The sequence below is a fragment of the Lathyrus oleraceus genome, chromosome 6 (genome assembly GCF_024323335.1).
Source record: "Lathyrus oleraceus cultivar Zhongwan6 chromosome 6, CAAS_Psat_ZW6_1.0, whole genome shotgun sequence".
In the NCBI taxonomy this organism is placed as follows: Eukaryota; Viridiplantae; Streptophyta; class Magnoliopsida; order Fabales; family Fabaceae; genus Lathyrus; species Lathyrus oleraceus.
The window spans coordinates 320,101,673-320,113,458 of record NC_066584.1 but is presented as its reverse complement, the minus strand read 5'-3'; the positions used below and the strand labels follow the sequence as shown (position 1 = coordinate 320,113,458).

The 11,786-nt window shown below is 44.2% G+C and overlaps 1 protein-coding gene across 1 annotated transcript; it reads right to left on the bottom strand.

The window, feature by feature from the left end:
• Positions 1 to 4,573: 4,573 nt before the first annotated feature.
• LOC127096902 (uncharacterized) lies at positions 4,574 to 9,371 on the bottom strand. The gene is made up of 2 exons (XM_051035434.1): positions 8,853 to 9,371; positions 4,574 to 6,482 (listed from the first exon to the last, which is right to left on the bottom strand). The coding sequence occupies exon 2, from the start codon at positions 6,434 to 6,436 to the stop codon at positions 4,733 to 4,735; it is 1,704 nt and encodes a 567-aa protein (XP_050891391.1). The 5' UTR covers positions 6,437 to 6,482; positions 8,853 to 9,371; the 3' UTR covers positions 4,574 to 4,732.
• Between the last annotated feature and the right edge of the window lie 2,415 nt (positions 9,372 to 11,786).

Genomic DNA, 11,786 nt, shown 5'->3' with positions numbered 1-11,786 from the left:
CCAGAAAAGCCATCCATGAAGGAAAACACCGAGAATTGAGCTGTATTATCTACCAACACGTCAATGTGAGGTAATGGAAAATCATCCTTCGGACTAGCTCTGTTCAGATCTCGGTAGTCCACACACATTCTTACTTTCCCATCCTTCTTCGGGACTGGCACAATGTTCGCAACCCATGGCGGATAATTAGTGACAGCAAGGAAACCAGCATCCCACTGCTTCTGCACTTCCTCTTTAATTTTCATTGCCATGTCAGGTCGAGTTCTGCGCAACTTCTGCTTCACTGGAGGACAATCTGTTCTCAACGGTAGCTTGTGCACAACGATATCGGTATCCAACCCTGGCATATCTTGATAAGACCAGGCAAAGATATCGACATACTCTTTCAATAGCACCACCAATCTGCCCTTAACACTTTCCTCCAAAGCAGCCCCGATTTTCACTTCTCTCTTCTCCTCGCCGGTACTCAGGTTCACAACCTCAATCTGTTCCTCGTGCGGCTGAATCACCTTCTCCTCTTGTTTTAACAATCTGGCTAATTCCCCTGGCAGTTCACAATCTTCTTCGTCTTCTTCTTCAGCAAGATAGATTGGATTGTCGAAGTCATACAAGGGTGTAACAGGATTGTTATCAATGAGATCCGGAGAGGAATCGCATCTGCATGAATGTTGATTCATGCACTGCTTTAGAACCGGTGTGAAAAAACAAAAAGAAAAATGAAAACATTGCCATTTTTATTTGTTTTTAATTTTTAAACTGCAAAAATAAATGAAAAACAGGGAACACCGCTTTTGACTAAAAAACATCCTTTTATTAATGATGCAAAATCTTACAAATTTATGAACATGAGGAGGCCCTTACAATGGACCATTACGTGTCGGGCAACACGTATGGTTTGCATGCAAATAAGAAAGAAAACAAGAAAAATATTACTCTTCGAGGAGAGTGACCCGGATGATTTCTTCGGCCTTCCAGTTGTGGATTTCCATCCCTGGTGCGCACGGTGTTATCCATCGGTCCATATCACAGTCGCTGTCAGTATCTTCACCCATCATGCAGATGTGGTCTGGATCTAGCATTCCAGCACTGGTGAAAGTCACAGGCACACGACCCCCTCTTCCTCGTCCCAAGCCTCGGCCCGGTTGATATCCAACCCCAAAACGGTCTTTTTTCTCAGGGACCTCCATCATTCTGCCCCAGCCTGGAGCCTCTCCGCTTTTAACCACCTCAGCGGCCTGCTTATAGGAAGCGATGGACGGTTTCTCTTCCTCTTGCTTGGCGAACAGGGCATTCTCCACCCTGACGGTTTCAAATGCCTGGCTCGGCGTCTCCCAGATCTCGCCGTCCATCTCAACATATTTGAACGAAGACAGGTGGCTGACAAAGATGTCCTCCTCTCCGCAGACAGTAACGACTTGGCCCTCCCAGATATACTTGAGCTTCTGGTGCAAAGTCGACGTAACTGCCCCCGCAGCATGAATCCATGGGCGACCCAACAAGCAACTGTATGCCGGCTGGATGTCCATAACATAGAAGGTTGACTTAAACACCTCCGGGCCAATCTTTACTGGTAACTCCACCTCTCCAAACACGGCCCGTTTTGACCCATCAAAAGCACGCACTATCAAATCAGTCGGGGTCAAAATCAGCCCATCACAGTTTAGCTTTGCCAAGGCTTTCTTCGGCAACACATTTAATGAAGAGCCGGTATCAACCAACACATGCGAAAGCACGGCTCCTTTACATTCCATTGCAATGTGTAAGGCTCGGTTATGATTCCTTCCATCTACGGTCAAATCCATATCAGTAAAGCCCAACCCATGGCTAGCATGCACGTTGGATACGACCGTCTCTAACTGGTTGATTGTGATCTCCTGAGGCACATAAGCTTTCTTCAATATTTTCAACAAAGCTTCCCTATGACCCTCAGAACTCAACAGCAGTGAAAGAATAGAGATCTTAGAAGGAGTCTGCTGCAAGTGATCAACCAGCTTGTACTCTGACTTCTTGATAATCCTCAGAAATTCCTCAGCTTCATCATCAAATTTACTATCCGACCCCGCAGGCGTCGGTGTCGTCACAGGAGTACCTTCATTATTCACCACAAATTTTCCTTTTGCCCTGGCTAAAGCCTCGGCCTTTTCTTTTTTCTCTTTTTCTTCCTCTCCCCTCCTTAACGCGTCGGGAGCAAACAGCCTTCCACTGCGAGTGAAACCGCTGGGACCGGCATTATCCACTTTTAGCACGGTGGTTTCACTAGCAGTCTGTTCTTCAACCTTCTCACCGTTACAGTAGACCTCTCCCCCATAATGCCATGGCACGGCATCATCTTTGTCATATGGAATTGGCCCAGGTACCGTGATGGTAACTGGAGCCTCCTCCACCAGGTTAGACAAATCCACCGGATCATAGTATATAGTTATGGTGGAGACCTCTTCCTTCTTTCCTTCCGTCCTCTCGACCACAATCTCACCACCGTCCATCAGACCCTGGACATGCTTCCTCAGAAGCTCACAACCTTTCGTAGAAATAGTGCACTCAGCACACTCAAACCCACAGCCCGGGTAAACCCCATTCATCAGCAGTTGTCTTTTCAACTCAACCAAAGGCGTCTTCAACTGATCGACCTCAGACAGCCCCACTCTATCTTCCACAGAAATAGCGTTTACTCCCCTCTGACCATGCGCAGGCATGGGATTTGCATTTACGTTGGGAGAAGGCGCAAAGTTGATTGCTTTGGAATCCACTAGGTCCTGGACTACGTGCTTAAAAGCTTTGCAGTCCTCAACATTATGCCCGGCGCACCCGAGTGGAATTCGCACTTAGCATTTTCATTGTAACTGGGCGGCCTCTGATCAGGTCTCAAAGGCGCCAGCGTCCTCAGTTGCACCAGCCCGAGATCCAGAAGCTTCTTCAACAGAAACGAATAAGTCACCGGAGGCCTGTCGAATTGTCTATCATTTGCTCTGCCCCTGACCTGGTATCCAGCCCTCTGGGGCCTCTGTTGGAACGGTTGTCTTTGTTGCTGCTGTTGTTGTTGCGGTTGTGCTGACTGAGACTCAGCAGGAATTGTTACTGCAGCATTGTGCTGGAAGTAACGGTCCCTACTGGGTCCGCGCTGTGTATAAACTGCACTGGTGTCTCCTTCCTTCTTTCTCTGACCGTTATTACCGAACGGTTTCTTCGTTCCTGAAGAAGACGCAGATGCACCACCCTGGATTTTACCCAGCTTCAACCAACTTTCGATTCTTTCTCCTGCCACCACAATGTCAGAGAAATTGGTGACAGGGCAACCCACCATTCTTTCTGCAAACGGCCCCTGCAGGGTCCCCATGAACAAATCGGACATCTCTCTGTCCACCAGAGGAGGTTGCACCCTTGCAGCCAGTTCTCTCCACCTCTGCGCATACTCCTTGAATCCTTCGTTATGCTTTTGAGACATACCCTGCAGCTGGGTACGACTCGGAGCCATATCAGCATTAAATTGGTATTGCTTAAAGAAAGCATCTCCCAAATCTTGCCAGCTTTTGATATCGGACGATCTCAACTTGGTGTACCATTCCAAGGAGCCTCCAGACAGGCTATCCTGGAAAAAGTACATCCACAGTTTTTGATCCGCGGTGTATGCCGAGATTTTGCGGACAAATGCCTGGAGATGAGTTTCCGGGCAAGAACTGCCATTGTATTTGTCGAACGCAGGCGCCTTGAACTTCTGAGGAATGACAATCCCCTCCACCAGCCCCATGTTGGACATATTTACCACCCCAGGCGTGGCATAGCTCTCCAGCACTTTGATTTTCTCAGCCAGCAGCTGGATTTCCTTATTCTGAGGAGGAATGTCGTAAGGCACAAAAGGCTCATTTCGCATAGAGAACTGGTCAGCCTCTCTATCTTCCTCCTGATCTTCGTCAAACCCATAAAACGGAGGCACAAAGTTGTCTTTCATATTCTGACTAGGCCCAGGTTGACCAGCAGCACCAGCATTATTCACCAGACCAACTGTTGTCCTCTTTCCACCATCACGAGATCCCTGCCCCTGGTTGGAGACTCCATCCAGGTTGACCCCACTGTTCTGAGCAGAAACCCGCTCGAGTTTCTCAACTTTATCTGCGAGAGCCTTCTGACCAATGGCAAAACCTTGCATTATATTGATCAGCTCGGTCATTTTCTCCTTCAATTCCAGCATATCAGCACTGGGAAGCTCCATGAGTCTGGGAGTGTTTCTTCTTGTGTAATATCGGTGAGGGCGAGTTGAGTGCAGGGGTACTACTCTTCGAGCGCGAGCAATGGTTCCTGTTTACAAACAAGCACGTTAGTAATAGTCACCTGCAAAATAAAACACAAGTTATCATGATTAATGCATGTATGCAGTGCATATCCATATGAAGGACACTTTGTCTCTCGACCCTGGCATCATCGAGACAAATAATAATCCGGCATCAATATTCTGATTAGCAGTGTTTGATTTTGTCGTGCAGATCGGAGATATGCGATTTAGCAAGAATACCCCCAACCATGTGTGTGCTTGTGTAAGTGCATACAGTAAAGCAAATAAAGCTTGTCACCCAATCACTGAATAGAAACCATCATTACATAACCAAAAAGTGCACAATCGGTGCAATAGTCATACATCAGATCAAATATCAAATACAATCCTCCAGAATAGAAAAGAAATACAGACAAAGTGAATTCCGTCAACAAGCCTGACGGTAATTCAACACAAATGAAGGATCTAGCTAGATGAGGGTCCCACAGATGGCCTTATCTCGCCTTCCATCCTTGCGAACTCTGCGGCGAACCTGAGCTCTATGTTCTCCTGCTGTAGTCTTCCAACTTCCTTCTGATGAATCTTCATCTGCCTGAAGTAGTGGTCTCTCTCTGCCATGTTATGATCTCTCTCGGCCCTGATCTTTGCCTTTTCCGCTTCCCACTCTGCAGCGAGGACTCTGGCTCTCTCATCTCTCTGATCCCTGATTAGGATTTGCCTCCTCTTCTCATCTTCAATCACCTTTGATGCTCTGAACAGCTTCTCCTTTGTGATGTCATGCTCCCGGTTGGACGATGCTAAAGCTTGGCTGATCTTCCCATAATAGGCTGTATCCATCTCAAATCGCTTGGTCTCCAAAGCATGCCGCTTATCCTGATCTTCCATCTTCGCTTTGAGCTCCTGATTAGCTCTCTGAACCCGAGCAACACTCATCTCCAATTCCGTCTTCTCTGCAAGTAGCTGATCTCGTTCCCGCTTCATCTCTAAGAACTCATCCATACTAACAGTAGAAGGAGTCTCCTCAACCAACGGATACCACGGATCGACCATAGGAAATGGTAGACAAGTAAGCTCCACTCTCTTTCTGAGCCAATCATCGAACGGAGGAAAAGATCTGTTGTTAGCTCTACCCCAGGAAGCCTTGCCCTTCCTCTGAATGCTGCGCCATGCATCGGATACCTGCTTTACCCTATCCTGGTTACCCTCAACCGGGAAGTACACAGATTCCTGAATCTCACTCTTGTACGGTGGAAGCTCCATAGCGAATCCCATTTGCCTCTTAAGAAGTGTCGGGTTGTAATTGATGCGACCCTGAACCCCTATAAGCGGCACATTAGGAAAACCCCTGCAACTGCAGATAAAGTCCTGTCCAACTCCACTACTGTGAGTCCAATCTATGTCCTTAGCCCTCAAGCCCATCAGTTTGGTCGCCCAAGTAACATTCTGGCCCAGAAGAACAAAAGCACCCTTGGATGGTAAGTAACCCATAAACCACTTGACCAATAACTGCGCGCAGCATCGAATCAAACCCCCACGCCTCTTCTCATTCCGGTTATGAACCGAATAATAGACATCTCCAATCAATGTAGGGATAGGATTCCTTCGAATAAACAGGCGGATGGCATTGATATCCACAAAGTTCTTCTGGTTGGGAAACAAAATGATCCCATAAATGCTCGCCGCAACCAGAGCACAGACAGCTTCCCAATTCCCCAATTCTGACTGCTCTTTAGCCTTAGCCTCTAGGAAACTCAGATGAAAACCAGGCAGCTTACCCTTCTCCTTCAGATTACTCTTCACTTCCTCTGGACTCAGATAGAAAGCACGGGAAATCCCACCAATATCAGGTTCTTCCTTAGTAACACGGAAAGGAACTTGATCCCTGATCTGGATATTCAAAATATCAGCATAATCTTCCAACATCGGCCCTAGCACGTAATCGGGGAAGACGAAACATCTCAGCTCGGGATCGTAAAACTGAAGTAGAGTATGGATGGCGCTCCTGTCTCTGTCCATGAGCCTGAAAACCATCTTCAGAATACCCCCATACACCGCACGAAACAACCCCACATGGTCAGGAGTGATCAACGCTATCATATCCTTCAACACACTGATATCCGGGTCAAAGAAACTGTAAGCAACATCATCCTTCAAGCCGGGTCTTCTCATCTCTGAATAGAAAGTCTCTCAGCCAAGATCTCGATCCAAAGGGTCCCTGCATATGGGTAAACATGTGTTAGATGTAATTAATGCAAGATGCAATGATGCTGATGAATGAATGCAATGCGTTGCCATCCTCCAAGCCATCTGGTCATCTGCACTGAATCTGGGCTCTGAATTGATCATAACCATCTGAGGAATACACAATCACAATTCTGACCCACGGGTTCCGAAATAAACGGAAGACAGATACATCATCATCACCACTGGTCTCTGATCAGACACACCATCACCATCTGAATCGGCCCAGGGAATCCGAAATAAACGGGTCCCCACTGATAAATATCTCGGCCCGGGGAATCCGAAATAAACGGATCCCCACTGATAAATCACGGACAGCACTCCGGCGTCACGGCAACAAATAACCATAAATCCGACTCATAAATATGTCTCTGAATCACAGCTCAAAAGGTCACCATCTGATTATGCATCTGAACAAATCAACCTCCCCTCACAGGTTAATTCTAAACAGGTCATCCTAAGGCGGATAATAGTCTCAACGATCGGGCGGAGATACTCAATGGGTTTGCCCTTGCGGGTGTGCCATTGTAGCTCCCTTAAGATCGTCTAAACCAAAGATCCGGGAAATGATCGGTCATCAGAGTCAACAGCCCAAAAGAGATAACCCAACCAAAGTGGAGAACCCCACTGGAAGAGCACTTCTCAGATGAACCTCATCCGACTTGTGGTATGTCACGTCGCAACAATATGCCCAACCGACACATGAGCGACATGAGACCACGCTAATCCTAGGTGTACACTCGGGCCTGGGTTTTAGCCCCACTCAGAACACCCACCCCACACAACAAAACCACCTGCAGAGGACAGCAACAACATGATAGTATGATGCATGCAAACATTTAATGCAAGTATATAAACAATGGTTAGTATAATAAATGCAATAAATAAACAATACAAGCAACCAAACCTATACTAAAGCGCTAGGAGAGACTCGCTTAGGGACCATGGACCAGCATAGGTCAACATGCTCAAATCCCCAGCAGAGTCGCCAGCTGTCGCATCCTGCGAAAAATCAACCGGCGAGCCTAAAAAGAAAACACACAGAGCCGCCACTAAGCGTTATTTATCCCAAGATAGGGAAAGGAAACGCTCAGAGAAACCTGGAAAGACATGGTCTCGCGACCAAGACAATGGGTTCGGGAGTCGGTTACGCGAGGGGAAGGTATTAGCACCCCTCACGTCCGTCGTACTCGACGGGATCCACGTTCTAGAAAGATAAGGTTGCTATAAACATACATCACACACACACACGGGGACGCAGGTGGGGTTAAGAAGAAAGGGCTCGATAAGGTATCGCACCTTATGCCTACATATCTTGTCTGGAACAAGAATCAGAGCCACTGTAGTTCGGCTTACACACGCCAAACAACACAAAACAATCATACAAAGGGGGTGGCAAACATGGAGCCCGACAACCACTGGATGGAATTACGTCGGCATCCGAACCAAAATATGTACAAAACGGCAAACGTGGAGCCCGACTGCCAATCACTGGGCTTACGTCGGCATCCGAACCCAAACAATCAATAGCAAGTAAACACACGCAAAAAAGAAAAAGGTTGCCCGGAGTGGTCTCGCACGACCACCTGCCTACATACCTCGTCTGGCACGAGGATCAGGGCGATGTAGTTCCCCTGAACGGGACTGAATTGCTAACCAGAAACCGGGGAAAGATACACAACTAGGGAGCTGAGACTCGAGCCTAATGTTGTCATGCATCGTTAACCCTAAGTTCGGTTTTCTATCCTACTTGCATAAGCAAACTAACCTAACCAGGAAAGAAGCTAGCACACAAGCATACAATCATATATCATCAAATGAGAACAGGTATCCCAAACAAGCATGTCAATCAGATATCCACATAACACGCACTATAGCCAAACAAGGGGCTCAATCAATCAGGTTTGACCGCCGAAGCGAGTCGTCTGTACAGGCTGGTTTTGCTCTTAACCTTGCCATTACGAGGCTAAGGTGAAGCAGATGAAAGGATGAAGTGAGGATCAGACCTCACGGCTCTTATCCCTAACCAGGGAGAGCTGACAAATGAGCATGGGTCCAGAATAGGGGAACCCTTCTATACTCGATGACTCTGACTCAACAGATCTTGGGCTTTTGATCTCAATGCTACAACCATGTAATGGGAGCAAGGAGAAGACTCACTGAATAGTGGGGGACAGGTTGCTTGTCCCTACCTTCCACCAATTGCCTTACTCGAAGGGCTTTTCCTGCTTGGCTTAAAAATAAACATACACAAGCATTGCCTCTTAAGGAGGACTTCAGACATTTATTTGCCCGGCCCGGTAGCAGCCGGGTCTCCAGACTACATGAAGTCAAGAAGACCTACCTCAATGCAAGTTGCTTAAGCAACGCAAAGCAAAAGTTCGCAAGGAATTGAGCAACTAAAGGTACCTGTACAAAAGTCAAACAGAATCAGCATCTACTTTCACAAACAGACAACAATATAATGATCAATTAACCAAGTACAATTATACTCATAATGAGATGCATAGCACAAGGCTCACATGCACCAACATCCTACAAAACAAATACATTAGTCATATGTGTCAAGTAACACAATCCATAATGTGGAGCAAATCTCCTTAATCATTATCTTTAACCTGAAAAGGTACAATCACACTCCAAGGTAAGTACTATGACCACTAGGACTAGCCTAGGGTCAAAAAGATGGAAAAATCCTAAAACAGCAGCCAATTCATGATGAAAACCAAGTAATATCAAATACAAAGGGATCCCAATTGGTCCCATATTCAAACTATGTTCCTATTTTAAATTATGCAACCTAGAAGGCAAATGAAGCAATGTTGAGTCTCATACAAACAACCAGCAAGATCATATCCAACCACATGTCAAAAAGGATCCAAAAAAATCCACAAAAATTCTATCCTAACCAGAAGGCATTCAACAAGTCACATATTAAATTTCAAGTCATTTGGCCTAATAGATCAATAGGAATTAATTAAACATGGTACAGCATGCAAAAACAACATCAAATGAAGTCAAAATTTATACACCAACTTCAATCTAATGGTAAACAGCAATGGTGCATCATAAATTAGTAGGACCAAAGCCAAAAGATAGCTACAGGGGTTAAGAACTATCCTATCAATTTTCATGTCCATTGGATTAATTATGAGGATATGGCAACATAAATGCTAAAGGTTATACCTATGGAACTCTAACATGCTAGGCAGCAAGAAAAAAATATGAATCAAATCGAAAATGGATTGCAAAAATCCACAAAAATTATCAGTGATAGCTAACATGTTAAACAAACTTCACGCAAAAAATTAGGGCCATTGGCCAATGGGAAGCATGGTAATCAATTTGGTGAATTCAGCATACCAAACTATGTCACATATGTACATATCCAATTTCAATAATTCATACATAACTAACCATAGGCTAAAAAAATTATGAAATCTATGTCAAAAATTCCAGAAGGATGTCTAGAACAAGTGTCTCAATTTTCACTTAATTTGGATTAAGCATGTGGTTTATATAATTTAAATGGTACAATATGTGAAAATATCATATATCAAAACATCTCTATGACTATTTACTTTTCTACCAAGCACTATTTATTTTTCATTTTTTATAAAATAATAGAGGAAAAAATATGATTAACAAAAAAAGTGTGGTATTTTTTGGATTATTTTTGAGCGTTATATGATTTTTTAAGGTTTTAAAATATTTATTTAATAATTATTTAGAAATTATAATAGGATTTATTTAATTTAATTTAGACTGATAGCATAAAGCGTAATTATTAAACTTTCAGTCAAAACGGTGCGCTTCAGTTAGATTGGAACGGACGGTGGAGATTCATTCTGGGCCACAAACACGAAACGGATGTGCAACCGCGAACGGGACGGATCAAATGGAGCGAAATTCCCAGAATTTCTTGAGCTCCATCGTCTTCCTCAAGGTGTTCTTCATCTGGAAACGCAGGGTTGGAATGAACGGCCATGGAAATTCACAAGATGCATACCGGTCGGACCGGTTTTCCCTCTTGAGCACGAATACACAATCAATTTCAACAATAGATTCATACACAGTGCAAATCGACGGAAGAAAGGAATTGCTACAAAACCTAAATTCACAATAACTCATGCAATTTCCAGCAATTCTACAATCCAATATTTGTTATACAATCTACAAACATCAATCTACAAAATCCCTAGCTCAATTTGACGAAACACAAGATTCGATTTCCAACCTTTCTTGCGATGCGATGCGGATTCGGCGCGATTGAAGCTTGAGACGCGCGAACAGATGCAGCGATTAGCTGTAGGAGGTGCGTGGAGTCTTCGATTCAGCTCGAAGTCGCTTGGATCGTCAAGAATCCGTGACTGTTGTGGAAGAAACTTCTTTCTACGGTTGCGAAATCTCGCGTATTGAGCTTCGAATCCTGCAAACAGAAACTCAACAACAAGTATAATCGACGAATCCACCAAGAATTCGCATCAAGCTTCAAGGATCGTCGATGAATTGGTGAAAAAAGGTCGTTGATGAAGAAAAAATGTGAGCCAGCTCGAGAGCTTTTTGCTTCTTTTTGTTATATGGAAATTGAGATTGTGAAGAAGAAAGTGATTGTGAGAGAGTGATCGTGAGAGAGTGATTGTGAGAGAGTGATTTCTTTTTGTGAAGGTGATTTTGCTGCTGTTAGCTTTTTTCTTTTTTCTGTTAGCTGCAAAAAAAATGATTGTGTAGAAGTTTCTCAAAATTGTGATTGAGAGAGAGTGATTGTGAGAGAGTAATTTTGTGAGAATTGATTTTGCAGAGAATGATTTTTTTGCAGAAAAAAATGTGAGAATTGGGATTAGAATTATTCTGTTAGATTGTGGGAAAAAAATTTGCAGAAAAAATGATTTCTTTGCTGTTAGCTTTTTTTCTTTTTGTTAGTAATTAAAAAATATATGCAATGCTTAATCTAACACTAATTATAATTAACCAAAAATGAATTAGTGGGAAATGGTTTATGTGTCAAATTTGGATTTTAAGCTCTTGAATTTAGAAGCATATTCTGCAGAAAATTAACACTTGAAACCAGTCCAAAATATCATTTGGGAGCTGTTGGTATAAGCCTTGTTTGCAAATTCCCAATATTTTCCAATTTCACCATGTGAAGGCTTATGTGTCCATTTTTCCAATTCATTTTCAAATCCAATTCTCAAACCGCAAGGCCTAGGCATGTTGTGAATATTCCAACAAATTTCAAATGCCATTTGTGAGGTGTTGCCAAAAATCCCCACTCAAA

What these genes read in the sequence shown, in the direction of transcription:
- LOC127096902 (XM_051035434.1), bottom strand. Translation starts at nt 6,436, where the DNA reads ATGAGAAGACCCGGCTTGAAGGATGATGTTGCTTACAGTTTCTTTGAC.